This window comes from Drosophila erecta, unplaced genomic scaffold (assembly GCF_003286155.1).
Source record: "Drosophila erecta strain 14021-0224.00,06,07 unplaced genomic scaffold, DereRS2 tig00000055-arrow-pilon, whole genome shotgun sequence".
NCBI classification, from domain to species: domain Eukaryota; kingdom Metazoa; phylum Arthropoda; class Insecta; order Diptera; family Drosophilidae; genus Drosophila; species Drosophila erecta.
Genome location: NW_020825200.1, coordinates 8,565,038 through 8,584,251, shown reverse-complemented (window position 1 = coordinate 8,584,251; position 19,214 = coordinate 8,565,038). Strand labels below are relative to the sequence as shown.

The 19,214-nt window shown below is 41.3% G+C and overlaps 3 protein-coding genes across 6 annotated transcripts in view; 2 read left to right on the top strand and 1 right to left on the bottom strand.

Annotated features, from left to right (window-relative positions):
* The first annotated feature begins 254 nt into the window (after window positions 1-254).
* LOC6541117 lies at window positions 255-3,048 on the top strand. The gene is made up of 5 exons (XM_026978477.1): window positions 255-1,189; window positions 1,312-1,400; window positions 1,456-1,630; window positions 1,713-2,879; window positions 2,939-3,048. Exons 1-5 carry the CDS (start codon window positions 365-367, stop codon window positions 2,990-2,992), a joined length of 2,310 nt encoding a protein of 769 aa, XP_026834278.1. The 5' UTR covers window positions 255-364; the 3' UTR covers window positions 2,993-3,048.
* A 256-nt stretch (window positions 3,049-3,304) lies between these two features.
* On the top strand, window positions 3,305-7,226 carry LOC6542133 (zinc finger protein 616). The gene is made up of 10 exons (XM_026979800.1): window positions 3,305-4,125; window positions 4,180-4,335; window positions 4,415-4,676; window positions 4,736-4,888; window positions 4,947-5,090; window positions 5,148-5,283; window positions 5,344-5,799; window positions 5,862-6,048; window positions 6,109-6,341; window positions 6,399-7,226. The coding sequence occupies exons 1-10, from the start codon at window positions 3,375-3,377 to the stop codon at window positions 6,891-6,893; spliced, it is 2,973 nt and encodes a 990-aa protein (XP_026835601.1). The 5' UTR covers window positions 3,305-3,374; the 3' UTR covers window positions 6,894-7,226.
* LOC6542182 (potassium voltage-gated channel subfamily KQT member 1) overlaps window positions 6,904-19,214 on the bottom strand; it is a 39,251-nt gene continuing 26,940 nt past the window's right edge. Inside the window, exons 2-19 of one of the 4 annotated variants that reach the window (XM_026979803.1) lie at window positions 17,261-17,446; window positions 16,868-17,085; window positions 16,629-16,804; window positions 16,301-16,426; window positions 16,126-16,236; window positions 15,829-16,016; window positions 13,683-13,879; window positions 10,202-10,294; window positions 9,492-9,947; window positions 8,947-9,017; window positions 8,778-8,862; window positions 8,592-8,634; window positions 8,435-8,531; window positions 8,006-8,359; window positions 7,830-7,933; window positions 7,647-7,762; window positions 7,245-7,465; window positions 6,904-7,177 (exon numbers count right to left, since the gene is read on the bottom strand). In XM_026979803.1, the coding sequence (XP_026835604.1) occupies window positions 7,091-7,177; window positions 7,245-7,465; window positions 7,647-7,762; window positions 7,830-7,933; window positions 8,006-8,359; window positions 8,435-8,531; window positions 8,592-8,634; window positions 8,778-8,862; window positions 8,947-9,017; window positions 9,492-9,947; window positions 10,202-10,294; window positions 13,683-13,879; window positions 15,829-16,016; window positions 16,126-16,236; window positions 16,301-16,426; window positions 16,629-16,804; window positions 16,868-17,085; window positions 17,261-17,397 (2,880 nt within the window). In that variant the 5' untranslated portion in view covers window positions 17,398-17,446 and the 3' untranslated portion in view covers window positions 6,904-7,090. Of the gene's footprint in view, window positions 7,178-7,244; window positions 7,466-7,646; window positions 7,763-7,829; window positions 7,934-8,005; window positions 8,360-8,434; window positions 8,532-8,591; window positions 8,635-8,777; window positions 8,863-8,946; window positions 9,075-9,491; window positions 9,948-10,201; window positions 10,295-13,682; window positions 13,880-15,233; window positions 15,279-15,828; window positions 16,017-16,125; window positions 16,237-16,300; window positions 16,427-16,628; window positions 16,805-16,867; window positions 17,086-17,260; window positions 17,447-19,214 lie in introns of those variants that run through there. The other 3 variants (XM_026979801.1, XM_015159892.2, XM_026979802.1) reach the window with 3 other exon arrangements.

The window sequence follows — 19,214 nt, the reverse complement described above, 5'->3', positions numbered from 1 at the left end:
ACATACGCTCATAAGCTGAAAATGGCGAAAGTTCTTAGGCAAGGGACATGCACTGCAAAAAAAATTAAATAAATGCTATATTTGCATTTTACACCTATTTTAAAAGACGTAAACTAAGAAGATGTATGCTTTCGATGGTTAATTATACAATCTCTTTATTTTGAAAACCATTTTTTGAAGGGTTTTTTTTTTTGCTTATATATATATGTTGTTATGTTGTTTTAATAATGTAATATTGTAAACCGAGCCAGAACGATTAGGCAGCGATTAGGTTGCCTAATGACATTTTAAATGCGTTTGAGAAGCCTTATAACCACTTGACTGGATCAATTAACCTCAAGTTCAGTGAAAATCCAGCAGAGAAATGGGCAAAGGAGTAGAAATCTTTTACAAAGGCCAGAAGGCGTTCTTGAACATCTTCTCCTTGTGGCCTCAGAACGAACGCCTTTGGAGAATCATCCACCAGGCGAACTATGTCCACGTAATTGTGTTTTGGGTGCTGCTCTTTGATCTACTGTTGGTGCTCCATGTGGTGGCTCACTTGGGCTACATGTCCGAGATTGTGAAAGCCATCTTTATCCTGGCCACCAGCGCAGGACACACCACCAAACTGCTGTCCATCAAGGCCAACAATGTGCCGATGGAGGAGCTCTTCAGCACATTGGATGACGAAGCGTTTCGTCCCAGAGGCGACGAAGAAGAGGTGATCTTCGCAGCAGCCTGTGAAAGAAGCAGGAAACTTCGGGATTTCTATGGTGCGCTGTCGTTTGCCGCCTTGGGCATGATTCTCATACCCCAGTTCGCATTGGACTGGTCGCACCTGCCTCTTAAGACGTACAATCCGCTTGGCGAGAATCCTGGCTCACCTGCTTACTGGCTAATGTACTGCTATCAGTGCCTGGCCCTGTCCGTCTCCTGCATCACCAACATTGGCTTCGATTCCCTCTGCACCTCTCTGTTCATCTTCATCAAGTGCCAGCTGGACGTTCTGGCCATGCGACTGGACAAGATCGGTCGCCTAAGCAGTGCTGGTGGCACTGTGGAACAGCAACTTAAGGAGAATATCCGCTATCACATGAGCATCGTTCAGCTGTCCAAAACCGTGGAGCGTCTACTTTGCAAGCCCATTTCGGTGCAGATCTTCTGCTCGGTTTTGGTTCTGACTGCCAATTTTTATGCTATCGCTGTGGTAAGTTGTAAACTCGCACTTAGCCAACTGAAACTGGAACTCGAAAGCTCGACTTCATTTTAAATTGAATTGATTTGGTCTTGATTACCAGCCGTCTAATTTTTGTTAACTATATGTTTTAGTTGTCTGACGAGAGGCTGGAGCTGTTTAAATATGTGACCTATCAGGCGTGCATGCTGATTCAGATTTTTATATTGTGCTACTATGCCGGGTGGGTAAGCTTTGTTCGGATTGCACACCAGGCTACCAATGAATTTCATCGACAGTGAGGTCACCCAGCGCAGCCTGGATCTTCCGCACGAGCTGTACAAGACCTCCTGGGTGGACTGGGACTACAGAAGCCGGAGGATTGCTCTCCTCTTCATGCAGCGCCTTCAGTCGACTCTGAGGATTAGGACACTAAATCCCAGTCTGGGCTTTGACCTAATGCTGTTCAGCTCGGTGAGTTCTGTTCGTGGTTGCACGTTTTTGTGCACTGTAGCCAATTTCCATAATGAGGCTCATTAGCCATTTAGGTTCGTAGCCTATAAAAGGCTTTCCTCGAGTGGTTGCTGATGGAAAAGTACAAATAGTCAGCATGTCTCAGCATCAGACGGTTACGGACTTCTATAAGTACCAGGTGTGGTATTTCCAGATCCTTGGCGTTTGGCAGCTCCCCACTTGGGCCGCAGACCATCAGCGGCGCTTTCAGTCCATGAGGTTTGGCTTCATCCTGGTCATCCTGTTCATCATGCTGCTGCTTTTTTCCCTCGAACTGTTGAATAACATTTCCCAAGTAAGGGAGATCCTAAAGGTATTCTTCTTGTTCGCCACCGAAATATCCTGCATGGCCAAACTATTGCATTTGAAGTTGAAGAGGCGTAAACTTGCTGGTCTCGTTGATATGATGTTGTCCCCAGAGTTCGGCGTTAAAAGTGAACAGGAAAGGCAGATGCTGGAAGCGGATAGAGTGGCTGTTGTCCGTATGAGGAACTTCTACGGCATCATGTCCTTGGGCGCGGCTGCCCTGATCCTTATAGTGCCTTGTATCGATAACTTTGGGGAGCTACCACTGACCATGATGAAGGTGTGCAACATCGAGGGATGGATCTGCTATTGGTTGCAGTACCTATTCCACTCGATTTGCTTGCTGCCCACTTGTGTCTTGAATATAACCTATGACTCGGTGGCCTACTCGTTGCTTTGTTTCATTAAGGTTCAGCTCCAAATGCTGGTACTGAGATTACAAAAGTTGGGTCCTGTGATCGAACCCGAGGACAACGAAAAGATCGCAATGGAACTGCGTGAGTGTGCCGCCTACTACAACAGGATTGTTCGGCTTAAGGATCTGGTGGAGCTGTTCATAAGGGGGCCAGGATCTGTGCAGCTCATGTGTTCCGTTCTGGTGCTGGTGTCCAACCTGTACGACATGTCCACTATGTCCATTGCAAACGGTGATGCCATCTTTATGGTCAAGATCAGTATCTATCAGCTGGTGATGCTCTGGCAGATCTTCATCATATGCTATGCCTCCAACGAGGTTACTGTCCAGAGTTCTAGGTTGTGTCACAGCATCTACAGCTCCCAATGGACGGGATGGAATAGGCCAAACCGCCGGATTGTCCTGCTCATGATGCAGCGCTTCAATTCACCGATGCTCCTTCGCACCTTTAATCCCACATTTGCTTTCAGCTTGGAGGCCTTTGGTTCTGTAGGGCAGCAGAAAGTCCTTTAATATCACAATAACTATTTATATTGTTTTTCTTTCAGATTGTTAATTGCTCCTACAGCTACTTCGCTCTGCTAAAGCGTGTCAACAGTTAGATTTTGAAAAACCGCAGCATGAAAATTTTTCAGCCTTAACAGATTTTTAAAACACCTTAATACGTTATGCACATTCATACATAATTTAAATTATTGTGTAGAAATGAGCAGTTGCTTGTTAAATATCTCGAAAATGTAATTGTTGAATAAAATGTAGTAGATCTACATCTTTCCCCCTTTCTTGGTTACTTAAATCTTAATTTTTCGATACTTTTTGTGGCATTACATTTTCGAACTATTTTTAAATCGTGGTAACGGCTCTTGCGGCGGACGGTCACTCTAAAGAAAATACCAGACAGCCGAGTTGCTTGGCAAGGTAAATCTCGAAAAAAGTCCTAGAAATGCCATAGCGCCTGCAACTTGCTGACGGACAAAGATTAAGATGTCGGAAAACGCGAAAAACAATAGCTGCCTGCATTGCAGCGTATTCAATACGAAATACCAGTACCAGGAGATCTTCGATGAGTTTGGGGTCGAACTGGGACTGCAGTCCCTGCTGGCCAAGCACTTCCAGCTGGAAGTGTCTCCCGATCCGCGGAAGCAACAGCTCCTGTGCGAAGTCTGTGTCAACAATCTCATTCGCCTGTTCGACATCGATGAACTGGAAAGAGAAAGAGACGCTGCGAAGGATGTGGCCCGGTGCACAGATCCCAAGGCGGAGGACCCCATCATCATTACCGAGGTCCAGGCACCTCCACCAGCTGCAAAACCCGCCAAGAAAACAGCGTCTTCTAGGCCCTTGACCAAGGTCCTGCGACCAGTGCCCATTACTCCCACCCGGGAACCGAGTGCCAGGATAAGAAATAAGGCAGCTGCTACTTTCCATGTAACACCTGATACATCTAGATCTCCTGAGCCACCACAGACGTCTTCGCCAGAAGCAGCTGTCATCAAAAGTGATACAAGTGTGGTTGTAAAGGTCGCAGATCAGAAGCAGTTCGATGTCCTTATACAAAATATTCTGGAGGATGAGGATGCAATTGTTGAGGATGACACCGCAGTCAAAGAAGAGTCCAGTCAAGTTGTCCAGGTACCCGACGAAACAGAAAGACCGGGCCAAATAGTCATCCTAAACAGCGAGGCTGTGACAGATACGAATCTGGATGAGAATGTTTACATATACGAGCATGATGGTTTGTCTGAATTTCAGTTTTTCCATCCATTTACTAAGATTTAAAATGTTTCAGATGCTATGGATCCAAATTTGGACAATGTTAAGGTGAAACCAATAAGTTATCGGTCTAGACTGGTAGCTCAAGCTGAAGAAAGTCAAAGCGATGATGACATCGACGAGGGAGAGACTAGCAATATTGTTCTGTTTAACTTTGTGGACATCAAAGAAAGTGGGTATACTGTCCTAAATTAAAAGGCGATCTCAATTCTATTTATTAATCGCAATTTTATTTATTAATATATTTACAGAGGATGAAGTTGATAATATTCCGGAGTACTTGTCCACCGTGGTGAAGACGAGCTTTGAAAAGCTGACATTTGAGTGGTGCACTGTGTGCAAGCACTGCTCCCTGAAGTGTCCCACTTTCGAGAGCCTTTTGAATCATTTGTTAAAGGCTCACAAAACCCGAAAAGATGTCTACCATTGTCCCATCAAAGGATGCAACAAGGAATTAAAAGGCCGCAAATTCCTATCAATGCATCTTGTTCTGTTGCACGCACCCGTGGCTGAGTAACTATATTCACTAATTGAGATATATTTGTAATATAATCGATGCTTGTATTACCTAGAATTCCGATATACGGCAGCTGTCCGGAATGTAAACTGACGTTCTCAAACATTTTGCAGTACAACAAGCATTCTTGTGCTCATGTAATTAAAAAGAAGCGAGGTATTCGTTCCTTTTGTGAAATGTGTTCGATAGAGTTTCCTTCCTGGAAGCGGTATGTTTATTTTCTCTTAAGCTGTTACCAATAAAAATAATTGTTTTATTTTTCACAGCTTTAATTTCCACAACCAGTTCCATCTAGAGAAGCACAGACCTCGAGCTTGCTTTGTCTGTGACTTTGCCAGTACAAACATAGATGAACTTTTCCAGCATTTGAATTATGCGCATGAACCAGTGGGAACCCTATTCTGCGACCTGTTAGTATTACAAGTTCTAGTTGGCTAACCCAATAATATTATTTATTTGTCCTCTAGTTGCGACCGCACTTTCCGGGATCCCTCCGTTTTCATGGAGCACAATAAGTCGCATGCCAATGTTAGCAGCACGACCTACTCTTGCGGCGAATGTATGGCGAACTTTGAGTCGCGGGGTCGGCTAACTGGACACATGGTAGGTTAATTCATGTTTCTTTATATGAAATCCACCCAAATATTGCATTCCTAATTTCAGAGAGCGATGCACGGCAGCGTTATAAGTTGTGAAATCTGTTCCCGCGAATTTGCCACAGAAGCCACATACAATATCCACATGAAGAAGCATCTGATCATTGAAAGAGATGTGCACGTGTGCAACACATGTGGTCTATTAAGTGACAGCCACGAAACCCTACTTGCGCATGTGAATTCCGGAAAGACTGCCTGTTTTGGCTCCAAGATATACGTGGAACTCCTTCGGAATGCTTATATGTGCGAGTACTGCTCCTCGTACTTCAAGGAAAAGGACAGCCTTCAAGCCCATCGAGATTCCGGGGTACATAAGGATGGAATATTTTGGTGTCAGCCCTGTGGCAAAGAATTCTCGCATATGAAACTATATCGCCATCACCTGCGCAACTATCAACAGCTTCGAGCTGACTCAGCACATCGCAGGCTAGAAATCTGTGTTTACTACATGTGCGATCAGGAGGTGAGACGTCCTGCGTTTGGTCACAGAAAGTTGGGTTATAACATTTATTTCTCCCCTCTCAGAACTGCACAGAGTCTTACGTAAACTGGAACTCCTTGTACACACACAAGCGGCGCACACACGAATCCTCGAATAAGCAAGCGGAGAAGAGTTCAAAGTCTGCTCAGGAGTGGGTTTGTCAGTTTTGCTTAAAAGAATGCCGGTCGAAGATGTCCTTGTCCGTTCATGTGGCAAGGAGTCATAACAATGGTGAGTATTGTGTTACTATGTAGTACTATATTCTTTATAATGCATAATTTCATATTTTAGACAACGTCACTTGCCCCTTATGCAATGCCTCATACAAGAGCCACGATGCTCTGGCCAAGCACCACGCCTATTGGCATGAACCAATAGAATGTCCGGAGTGTTTTAAAATAGTCAAAAATCGACGGAATTATGACACTCATGTAAATGTAGTGCATTCGAATAAGAAGCGCTATTCCTGCAGTGTCTGCCAGAAGGGCTTTTATCACAAGAGCGAAATGGAGGCTCATCAAAAGGTTACTATAACTGACGACCACAAAGGGTACATAATTATCATACTTTATTTTCTTTAGCTTCACGGACAGTCTTACAGCTGCGAACAGTGCAGCTTCACCACCAGGAACAAAAAGTCACTTTCTGTTCATGTTCTTGGTCAGCACTACAAGCGATTTGCTTTCGAGTGCAACGTGTGTAAAAGGAGGTTTGGACGCAGTCAGGGATTGAAGACGCACATGCAGCGAGCCCATGGTGACAAATACACATGCCGCGACTACTTCGACGGCGGCTGTGGACGGACCTTTGTGAACAGTTCCCAGTTGAATGTGCATGTCCGAAAAGTTCACGACGGCAGCATTTTGCTCCAGGAGGATGTGGTTGATGAGGACGAATGCATCATCGATGATGGTCCATCCACATCTAAAAAGCGCTGCCTTCGTTTGAATGACAGTAATATTGAGTTCATTGAGGAAACAGATGGGGATGATATAGAGATGGAAGAGGAAGACGAGGATGAGGATGAGGAGGAAGAGCTTATCGATGAGATACCAGATCAGGACACACAGAATTAAGGCTGGTAAATTTCGGTAATGTAAGATTTGCTGCTAAAACAGATTTATTTATTTAGTTTGATTTTCATTTGTTTGCTACCAGTTAATTGAACACAACTGATGTCCCAAAATGACATTAATATGCATTCCATGTTATATAATATATAATTCTAGTGATAATGTAATAGCAACGTTTAGCTAATTTCAATTGCAATTAACTAGCCAGAGTCTGGCGGAAGCAAATTCGATTTATTAAGCGTTGTAGTTTGGTCATTTAATTGCTGAAGATTGTGTGCGGAGCTTACCTGAAATGGATATTAACTAGTATTTACAAAATTCCTAATGAGATTAAGCAATTTTCCCAAGACTTACTGGGCTAATTGGTGTTATAACGATGGCGGTGCGTGTGGCACACTGCAACAGTGCCGTGTCCTCGGTGGACTCATCACAGTCGCCATCGCCATCGGCATCCGCGTCCACATCCACGTCTACGCCAATATCACTGTCGATCTCCCAGGTGGGGAAATGATCCATTTCACCCTCACAGTTAAGATCCTCCTCCTCGAAGTCCTCGTACTCATCGATTAATATAACTAAATGGGAGATATTTCGTGTTTAATTTCGGCTATAAACTTTTAGGATTTTATAATCTGTCGATATAAATGTGATTCAAAAAAAGGAAGTTTAAATAAATAGATACAAGTAAAGAATAGGTTTCATTTATGTTCTCATTTTTCGAAAATATTAAATGAAATAGTTATAACTTTTAATTACTTGAACTATCTGGCGGCGTTGGCTTTGCACTGCTATCCAGGGAATCGGCTCCCTCATCGGGTATAGTGATCCGTTGCTCCTGCTTGCTATACGGCTCCGATGTTGATCTATGAAGGCTGCAGGATTTCGGATATTTATACGGGTTATATGTGAATATAAATATATGTTTATTTCAGAACACACCTTAACGTAACACGTTTTTTGGTTCTATTCTCTAATTCAGTCATAAAAACATCATTGTGCTGCTGCTTCTCAGACCCCAACTGATATGAGTTAAGCACGGAAGACTGTACAAAATGGTCACAATATTTGCATCACATACTATACTTCCAATTCAATTGATTAGACTTGGGTAATACCTTTGTGTTGGTCGCTGTATGCTGCACATGGGGCGGCATGGGGGTTTGTGTGGCGATCGCATCGGTTGTGGTGGTAGGCGTTTGCGTGGCTGTCAGGGATCGCAGCTCGGAGCTGTCCGGCGCCGTGGGATTCAGCAAGGGTGTGGTGGTCACCTGCTCCGGATGCACACTGAGTGCCGCTGTCCGTTTCCACACGTCGATCATCGCCAGGTTGTGGGCGTGGTGCAGGGGCTTGTGGCTAGGACTAATGGAATGTATTTTGGGCTTGGCTGGCAGCGGAAGAGCCAGGAATCTATCACGATCCTCCATGTAAGCCTTGATCAGAATGTCTAGCTTCTCTTCGATATCAGCGACCTATTATTTGATATTATAAACAAATAAGGAATAAAACGAATAATCGTTTAAATGCTTTAATTGATTGCCGCTCACCTGCCGCTCGACTTTAACCACGCGGGAGGCTAAGCTTATTTTGGATGCATATACATCCTTGGCCTTGGACCCTTGTTTGCCCAGGATTTGATCCAAGCTGCGGGCAAGTTTTGTGTTAATTAATATAGGTTAAGAATGGCATTTTGCATATACTCACCGCAAGTGTAGCATTTTGACGCGACCCAGCAAGTCCACGTGACCTTAAATGTACAAATTGTCTTTAGATAAGGTTGTAGGAAAGGCTAATGTATATTCTAATTATTTAACTGTCCCATTGGCGGGACATGGCGGGGTCTCTGGATGACCCAAGATGCCCCAAGATTGGTACTTAATTTCCACTTACCGGCTGCGTACTGCTCCATGACATCCTTGACGTCGTAGGGTTTCAAGGCCTCCTTGAATTTCCGCCGAGCCACAAAGTACTTGAGCTGTTGGATATAAAGGAATCCAAGTTTTAGATGAAATCTACAGTTTAGTGGAGTTACAGGGTAGCCCGAAGTCCGGATCCTCACCTTGCGTATGAACCTGATGGCGGTTTTGTGCCGGTTGGTTAGCTGCGTGCAGCGCGGCTCGTCCTCCTCATCTGCGGGCAATTTGTGAATCAGAGAGATTGGCTTGTGCGTTAGGTTTTGGTTGCTAGCTTCGCTTGTTGGTTATTGGTTTTTTTGGATATGGTTAATCAAGTCAACGTCAACGCAAATATACAACAACACATACAAAAGTACCGTTACACACACATATGGAACAATTAGTAAGTACACATGGATTATCATCGATATATAAGGATAGAGAGCTTAGTTAGTTAGTTAGTAAATGCGAGGCCGTGGAATTCTCCAGCCCAGATACTGAAGCAAGCGTTGTGGTGTGAGGTGTCGCTATGTGATGGAGGGGAATGGATATTCAAGTGGGCCAGGTGTAACCAAATACCTACATCAACTACAAATCAAACCGGGTTAGGGATACTCTATTGGGGTGGTCAGCATGCAACCCTAGCGCAGGCGAAGGAGATACGTTTTGGAGATACTTTCGGAGATGCGATTCTCTGGTTAGCACGCACTTGCCACGTCGATGGTTGGATTTGGGGTGCTGAATCCGGTCTCCAAAAAGTGCGATGCGGCCGCAAAAAAGCGACCCGTGCGACCACTTCCCGGACTACCACTGGGACTGCCTGGCTTGACGGGCAGCGGCAAGGTGTTGCTTCGCTGGCAAGTATCTTTCTGGACCGCATCCTCCACACGGCCAGCTTCCAGATCCCGATCGTTGGCGGGAGCCACACGTGGATTGCGCAGCGAAAGCGTCGAGCCCAAGAAGTTGCCGTGCAGAAAAGCGTAGAGCACCACCGGAATGGTAAGGTTTCTCCGGGAACCATCGACCTTGGCCCGCTCCTCAGCCTGATCCCCTTCCCCTTCGCCCTGCCCTCGACGGTCCTGATCCCGATCCTGATCAGGAAACTGGGCCAGGGAACCGGCGCTCAAGCTGAGCTTGCAGTTGGCCAGCGTCGCGGGCTGGCTGGCTAAGTTAAGTTAAGATTTCTGGATTATAGGACCCATTGGGTGGGGGTAGTCGTGTTAGGCAACCAACCAACAAACAACATCAATTCAAAGTTCAATCAATCTTATCTCTGGGATGCATTGGATTCACAACATTGACACAACCACAACACTCAAATACAATATAGTATGATATAATAATCGATTTTATCGGTTTTTTTGTTTTGTTTTGATAATCATATTGTAGGACCTGGGGGAGAGGACCTTGTAGACTTACCGTCTGAATTTTTAATATTTTTTAAGCAAGTGGTTTCAGCAACTGAATCTTCACTGAAACTTGGATTCATGGATTTGCCGTTTTGTACTACCTCTGTAAAATTGCAAATCAAACGTTAAACTCGACAATCGAAACTCCACTCATTGCGAATCGGAGCAGCGTTCTGTATTTGTAACTGGAATCGCAATGCAAATAGAATATATATATAGGTATATTCATATATGCGATTCGAGAGACATGGAACGGTACACTCTGTATATGGGTCGTTACAATATTGGAACAGTTAATACGGTTGCGAGAGGAAATCAAAAGTTATGCGTCACAGTGAGAAATCAAAATATCCAACTTCTAAGAACAACAACGAAAAGGAACTTTTTGGTTGGTTAAATGCTTCTATACACAATTTAATTTGGTATTCACATTGTTTGTTGGTAAATTTAACTATGAACCTAATGGGAAACGTTTCTTGCTTTGGTTTATGATTGCTTATTTTTATGGCTCTTAACGAGTAATGATTGAATTCATGGTTTTGATCGAACCTCTTGAATTGAGTATTGATTTTTATACCCGTTACTCGTAGACTAGAAGGAAGCGTTTCCCTATAAAGATATATATTCTTGATCAGGATTACTAGCCGATCAGACCATTTTAGAAATTCAAATATTAATAAATGTCTTAAGGCGTTCAAAACTCCATAACTCAACTTATTTTAATCGGATTTTGAAGTGGCATACCTCTAAATGTTTCTGGCGGAATTCTCTAAAAATCTGCATTCAAATTAAAAAATTTTTTTTTTGAATTTTTTTTTGTAGTTTTTCTGATGTATGATGTTGTAGAAATTCAAAAAATTAAGAAATGTCCTATGGCTGAAGTTCAAAACTCCATAACTCAACTTATCTTAATCGGATTTTGAAGTGGCATACCTCTAAATGTTTCTGGCGAAATTCTCTAAAAATCTGCATTCAAATTAAAAAATTTTTTTTTTTAATTTTTTTTTGTAATTTTTCTGATGTATGATGTTGTAGAAATTCAAAAAATTAAGAAATGTCCTAAGGCTGAAGTTCAAAAGTCCATAACTCAACTTATCTTAATCGGATTTTGAAGTGGCTTACCTCTAAATTTTTCTGGCGCAATTCTCTAAAAATCTGCATTCAAATTAAAAAATTTTTTTTTTGAATTTTTTTTTATAATTTTTCTGATGTATGATGTTGTAGAAATTCAAAAAATTAAGAAATGTCCTATGGCTGAAGTTCAAAACTCCATAACTCAACTTATCTTAATCGGATTTTGAAGTGGCATACCTCTAAATGTTTCTGGCGGAATTCTCTAAAAATCTGCATTCAAATTAAAAAATTTTTTTTTTAAATTTTTTTTTGTAATTTTTCTGATGTATGATGTTGTAGAAATTCGAAAAATTGAGAAATGCCCTAGGGCTAAAGTTCAAAAGTCCATAACTCAACTTATCTTAATCGGATTTTGAAGTGGCATACCTCTAAATGTTTCTGGCGCAATTCTCTAAAAATCTGCATTCAAATTTAGGAATTTTTTTTTTTTTGATTTTTTTTTTGTAATTTTTCTGATGTATGTTGTAGAAATTCAAAAAATTAAGAAATGTCCTAAGGCTGAAGTTCAAAAGTCCATAACTCAACTTATCTTAATCGGATTTTGAAGTGGCATACCTCTAAATTTTTCTGGCGGAATTCTCTAAAAATCTGCATTCAAATTAAAAAATTTTTTTTTTAAATTTTTTTTTGTAATTATTCTGATGTATGATGTTGTAGAAATTCGAAAAATTTAGAAATGCCCTAGGGCTAAAGTTCAAAAGTCCATAACTCAACTTATCTTAATCGGATTTTGAAGTGGCATACCTCTAAATGTTTCTGGCGGAATTCTCTAAAAATCTGCATTCAAATTAAAAAATTTTTTTTTTGAATTTTTTTTTATAATTTTTCTGATGTATGATGTTGTAGAAATTCAAAAAATTAAGAAATGTCCTATGGCTGAAGTTCAAAACTCCATAACTCAACTTATCTTAATCGGATTTTGAAGTGGCATACCTCTAAATGTTTCTGGCGGAATTCTCTAAAAATCTGCATTCAAATTAAAAAATTTTTTTTTGTAATTTTTCTGATGTATGATGTTGTAGAAATTCGAAAAATTTAGAAATGCCCTAGGGCTAAAGTTCAAAAGTCCATAACTCAACTTATCTTAATCGGATTTTGAAGTGGTATACCTCTAAATGTTTCTGGCGGAATTCTCTAAAAATCTGCATTCAAATTTAAAACATTTTTTATTATAATTTTTTTTTGTAATTTTAACCGGTACTCGTAGCTTCCAGAGACATACACGCAGCGAAGGTTTGTTTCCAAATGTTGTCACGCCCACAAACCGCACAAAACTGTCACGCCCACACATTTGAAAAATGTGATATTTTTCATTTTTGAATATATGATGTAAATTTTTATAGATTACCAAAAAACATTTTTCCACGCCCAAATTTAAAAAAAAATTTCAGAAAATGTTGAAATTTCTCGTTTGCACTTCCACTAGCTGAGTAATGGGTATCTGATAGTCGATACTCGACTATAGCATTTTATCTTGTTTTTAATTATTAAATATTATTTTATAGATACATTTAGTAGCGTTCATTGAATACAAATTAATTGACCTACAATCCAAACTGCACTATTTCAATAACATCGAAGCAAAATGGCTAGTTTGGATTATTGTTTGATTAATGACTGGTTTATTGACAATCGTCCTAAGCGGAATTAATTGCAAAACGTTGCATGCACAACAAAAACAAAAACGTTAAATAGAAAAAAGTGACATGTTTTCCAGTTTTTCCTATTTTTGAAGTCAAATGATTTATCTTGTGGATTAAATAATTGTATCTGCGTAAATAGCAAACACAAATTGGTCTTATCCATTATTATTTGCTCAACAATAAAGTTTGAAAAAAACATGCTTTGGCCGTACAGTGCGTTTCGTTGTTTTAAGGAATAGTTCACGTAAAATGTTTAAACAGTTTAAGAAATATATCGTATGTATAAAATAATCATTTATTTTTAAATTGAAAGTGCTAAGAGGTTTTTTTTGCTATAATTTAAAAATATAATTTCTCAATAAGTTAAAATATTTGTTAAATTTCTCAATTCTTTAAGAGACAAAAAGTATAAGGAAATAAGATTAAATAACTATGAAAATAGTTCCGACACCTTAATATTTTAAATTGTTAGTTTGTGAAACATGGATAAGCTAAATACCGTATCCGCATATTAATTGTCGTTTGAAAACCAGATTTAAAAAATATACGAATATTCGAAATCATCGTCTTATAGTCACAAAACGCACTTTCATATCTTCAAAAGCTGTAAGTGTGTGTGTGTGCATGTGGGCTGTGTGCAAACAGAAACTCGCAATGGAAATGGGAAACATAAACGGAAATCGGAAGGAGCTGCCCGATGGCCCACCAACTTACCCAGGTTCTCCACGGACGCATTGATGTCCCGGATGGTACGGGTGTACCTCGTGGAGGCCCTCGACGAGCCCGGCGGCTTGGACACTCCGCCGCCGTCACCTCCGCCCGGCGTCTGGATCGTCTGGCTCTTGTGCCTCCGGATGGTGGGCAGTCGGGCCACGAAGGACGTGTTGTGCTTGAAGCTGGAGGACGCCCGTCTGCATCGAAGGGGTGGGGAACAGAAGGTCTCAGTCAACACTCAAATATTGGCACTTATCATATGGATATGTATTCTTATAGTAAAGATATAGGTTATCTGGCAAATAGTTAACAGTACACGACTGTGTTTCACAGTTAAGGTGTGGGTGTGTAGCTGTGTGCGTGTTTGTGTAATTGCGCATACATACATAAAGTGCGAATATAAATAATTAAAATTTGCATTTCGATGCTGAGGCAACAATATTGTCACATCAATTCCAACATTTACTGGAGACAAGTGAGGTGCTTAAAAGTCGACTAGTTTCCGACTACTACCTACCCGTAACTCAAAGTGAAGGCATCGCCTATCATAGCTCTGTTTACTGGGTATTTCTGAAATACAACGTATTTATCTACAAACACTGCTCGGTTATGTCTAAGTGCTAATTCAAGTCTAAGTGCTATGATTCATCTACCGAAACCTGGGTCTTTACTTTAATATCTTCGTGACTGAGTTTAAAAAATGAAATTCGCAAGAAATCGCCAGTTTGTTTTAAGCAAGAAATATTTAAGCCTGAGAATGGAAAATTCTTAAGTTAATTCTTAAATAGTACAAATATTTTGTTTCAAAGGTCGGTGCACTTGCTCATTACTTTCTTTATCATTCAATATAATTGACTCATCACTTCTAAACAACTGCTCACTATGCAATTATTCGAAAATATTTTTGGATCTGTATACTAAAAAATTAAATTAAAATGAGGCGCTGCCTTCATCTTTGAAAAGCGGGTCTGGGGTCAACGAGGCGTCGAGGTGCTAGGAGAAAAACCTTACGAACTTAGGGAGGAAGTGAGTGGGTGGTGGTGTCTTCATATCGCATGGATTAAAAAGGGGTAAGAGGAGCAAGAGAGAGAATCGAATAAAAAGCTTTTCACTCAGTTGGCTTCATTGAACTCACGTGTTAATTATAGATTATACACACAATTATATGCATTTTTATGAAGTTTTTGGGCGCGAGGCAGCAGAACACACAAAATAAGAATCAATTCGTATCATATTGATTAATGGTTTCGGTCAATGGGGTAAGTTGAACAAATTTAACAAAAACGCCTTTGAATGCAGCGAAAGACAGAGATGGAAAGACAAGGCGATAGAGCGAGTGCGACAGAGAGGGAGATTGAGACTGGTGCTGATGGTAGAAAAGCTGCGAATTAACTAGATTCAATTTAGATTTTAGATGTGGGAGCCATGTCTACTGATGTGGGTGCTTTTTGGCGGCTGAGGAACACCGCCCGTAGAAAATGATTGGCAGATTGCTTGAGTCTTTGCTTGGCTTGATTTTGATTGCTTTTTGTTACGTTTATCAACTTTTACCTATATTCAGTTATGTTTTTTAATAATCGCTCCCAGTTTTCAGAACTGAAAATGTTTACAAAAATTATATTATCTATGGGATTAAGTAAATTATATAGAACATAAGTGGTTAATCGAGTGGACAGAAGAAAAACCGATAGAGAGACAGTCGGGTGGGTATAGTTGCATATGCTAGGTATATCTATTTCTACCTATGAGTGTTTCAGTTTGAACAATGTTATTGTTCTGTACACAATAGGTTTTTTTTTCAAATTTCCAATTGAGCTCTACATGACGAAATACCAAATTTAGCGCCTCTCTACGCGCTTCTCACAATTTCTAGGTGGCCAGCTCACATTCTAAAGTTTTTCTTCGGTTATGCACACCAATGCGAATATTGTTTGTGTCAGTGTGCAAGTGTTTGTGACTATGTAGGTGTTTGTGGCTATGTAAGTGTTTGTCACTATGTAAGTGTTTGTGACTGTGTAAGTGTTTTATCGTTACTGTACAGTAGTCGTTGAACTTCTCTTCTGCAAAAATACCCCCAAAAGATACTTCAGTTTCATTCAAATGTTCCGCCCCGCTAAGGATCAGTCGAAATCAAGGCAATACATACGAAGCTGGCGGACTGGGCAGGGCCACCCGGTGGATGTTCCACGTAGCCACCGATACGGAATGCTCGTCGGCCGCATAGCACCTCCACACGGCCTGGATGAGAGTGGCCGCCGGCTGGCGACGCCGAATCATGTGTTTCTGCCGCTGCTGCTGCTGCACCTTCAGAGCAAAACCACTGCCCAGGATGCCCTGCAAAAAAAAGGCATGACGTGGACTTGTAAAGGCTTCTCGACAAATGCAAGTTTTTTTTCCGGGGAAATCAATTCTATCATTGATTGATAAGAATAGTGAGACCTACCGCAGGCAGGGCGAAGAAGGAAATTCCCAGAAGGGCACAACAGGAAGCAATTAGCTTGCCCTGCCAGGTGATCGGCACCATATCTCCATAGCCCACCGTGCAGAGTGTGATCTGAAATCGGAAGTATCTCTGGTACTCTGGTACTGGGATTATTTGAAGGGGCTGTAGAACTCACCACACCCCACCAGAGGGCTTGGGCGAAATTGCTAAACTTATCATTGACGTCCTTCTCCCACATATAGACCAGGAATGATGCAAAGATTAGACCTAAGAACCCTATGTACATGGTTGTGATCAGCTCCTGCAAGTGAGTATATATCGATGTAGTTAGGAATTCGTGTACGTCTTTAAAGATAAGACATTTAATTAGTTGTTAACCAAGTGCTCTTTACGTGATTAAAGTGTACTTGTCAACCCGATAACGATACGCAACTAATCATATTAAGCACTCTAATCAAAGAGAACTTGAGAAAAAAAATACAGTCAAGGTGCAAACTGCTCACCTGTCTATGGGCGTATACAACCGAACCGAGCAGCTTCCAGGTGCCGCCCCGCCGATCCATGCGCACCATCCGAAGGATCTGAAAGAACCGGAGGCCACGTAAAGCACTCGTGGCGAACACCTGGCCAGAGGTGCCCATTCCTAATACTACAATTGAGGCTAAAATGGTGACAATATCTGGCACACAGATTTCACAATCATTCAGTTATTTCATTTGCTTTTCGTTGTATTGTTATTTACCTATAATACAGAATGGTCGCTTCACGAACTTCATGCGACCCAGACAGCCCTGGTATCGCGATCGGCAGCCCGATGACCAGAGTCGAGCTCCGAACTCCATTGTGAACCAGATGACCACCAGGATCTCCATGCGGAACAGGATGTAGACGGCGTCCTCTTCGTACTCCTTGATGGTGGAAAACACACTGAGCGCCAGGCAGGTGAACACCATCAGGAATCTTTCGAAAATGGGAAATCACACATAATCATATCACATATTAATATATTAAAAGTATTTTAATAAATAGTGTTATTTTAAAACACTACTATTTGTCAGATATGCGCTTTTTTGAGGTGCAGCTTGAACTAGATGTTGTTATAAATAGTTAAAAACTTGATTTGCAGTGTACTTACACCATCACATGGTAGAAGATGGCGTGCAGGCCGCGCGGCCGCTCCAGGAAGTTGTAGAGGCGACTCTGGAGGCGCCGGTAGCGAACATCGCGGCGGGTGCCGCGGTTGTAGTTCAGCGGCTTTCCTAGGAGTGACATTCGCGGTTGCAGGATTCGTTCCGAGTTCGGCCTGCCCGGTCTACATTTCCTGCAATTCCAAAAGTTGCAAAGCTTAGTATGCGAATTTGTTGCACTGTGGTGTTGCATTGCGGTGCTATTATTGTTTCAAGTGTACCCCTTGTAACCCCTTATGTCGTAGAAGGCATAAATATCGTTGTCCGGATCCATTCTGATCTCATTCCAACCCGCTGAGTTCTCGGAAAATCTCGGCCAATATATTTTTTGACACTTCGGACACGTCTGGCTCCAACGACGATTGAACCGCAACTCGATCGACGGGCGAACGACGGCCGGTTAAAAAACCTTCCTTAACAACTAGACTTTCAAAACCCCATGTGTAAATTTTATTAATTATCTACATAAACAGTTTTGTTTTTTTTGTTTTCGTTCCACACACCTTGCATTTTTACGACAGCCCAACAGTCTGCGTAGACCTCTATTTGATTTGTTTTAATAAATACCCCATATACCCAAGTATATTGCAGCTCGTCATCAACAGAGCGCCATAAAATTTCGCGCATTTTAGCGACGATTTCGTTTTGGCTCCCCTTTTGCCGTTTTGGGCGGGGGCGGTTCAGGTTCGCTTTAGTCACGATCTCTCGACTTTGCCTTTGGCCAACGTGCTACCAATCGATCCTACGTCATTAACAACATTGGCACTTGCCATACCCCAGTCCAAACAATCGAAATATGGGTGAGTTTTGGCAATTCGTTCGGGGAGTGCTGGAAAATTACCGGTCCCTAGTGGGAGAGTTCTACTTGATATGATATGATTGGATGCCAATGGGTTTCATTGTACGACAACTAACCAACAGGTTGCAGGATCCATCTCTTCAATATTTCTGATTGTTAAATGTTAATAAAACAAAGATCGTTTAAGGAGGAAATCTAAATGAATTGCTTTTGTCAAGAAATGCTGTTTCATAAGACATAAAACAAGGAAACGCTCAACAGGAAAATAATTTAAGTTGTATTCTCATCTGTGACACACTTGATAAATCAATAAATTAATCGACCATAAACAGCTATAGATGAAAAAAAAGGCAAGTAATCGTGATTTCACTACGCAGAACGTGAGCTCCCCCGCTAAAAGTAAATATCATGCACTGGTGATCAAAATAATAGTACTGTTAGCATTATAAAATGCTTAAATATCAAATTATATAGTTTAAAAGTTCTAAGCAAGTTCTAATAAATCTACAAAAATTGAATAATTTTTACGAACATAGCATTTTATTAAAATATCACTCCACTGTTAGTATTACAATTATAACTTACAACTAAGCTACCTGTACTTCGGAGAAAATTATTAAAAAATGGTAAATATTATCTTTCTTTTTGTATTTCGGCAAAGTATGAATAATATTAAAAAACGTTTATGGGCAAGAGTCGTTGACGAATAATTTACCAGGCATTGCATTACTATTATCTCGCACACTAGTGTCCCTAACAAAAATGTGTTAAGTGGACTTATAACCATCATAGATAGTTATTGTTCGGCTAATCGTGTGTGGGAAGCGGGAGAGCCAGTTCTCAGGTCTCTTTTGCGGCAACTTTTCAAAGCTCCCAGCGGGCGAGATAATTGCAGTGCTGAAGTCAGTTATCGACATCGGGATCGCGAAAGCTCCCCACTATCCCCAATCCGTGGACGTGTGCCTGTGTGTGTGTGTGTGTTGGGGTGTTTCGAGTTCGCTCTATGAGTCATATCTTGTAACCTAGCGATCCCCAGCGTAAAGTGCTGCCCATCACCATAAAACCAGGAGAGTGGTTCAATTTTAAAATTGTTTAATGCATTC

Bases quoted from the DNA above. Each gene is read 5' to 3' on its own strand.
- LOC6541117 (XM_026978477.1), top strand. From the start codon at position 365: ATGGGCAAAGGAGTAGAAATCTTTTACAAAGGCCAGAAGGCGTTCTTG. The intron at 1,631-1,712 runs GTGAGTTCTGTT...TTAGGTTCGTAG, and splicing joins ACCTAATGCTGTTCAGCTCG to CCTATAAAAGGCTTTCCTCG. The intron at 2,880-2,938 runs GTAGGGCAGCAG...TTTTTCTTTCAG, and splicing joins GCTTGGAGGCCTTTGGTTCT to ATTGTTAATTGCTCCTACAG.
- LOC6542133 (XM_026979800.1), top strand. From the start codon at position 3,375: ATGTCGGAAAACGCGAAAAACAATAGCTGCCTGCATTGCAGCGTATTC. The intron at 6,049-6,108 runs GTGAGTATTGTG...TTCATATTTTAG, and splicing joins GGCAAGGAGTCATAACAATG to ACAACGTCACTTGCCCCTTA. The intron at 6,342-6,398 runs GTTACTATAACT...TATTTTCTTTAG, and splicing joins AAATGGAGGCTCATCAAAAG to CTTCACGGACAGTCTTACAG.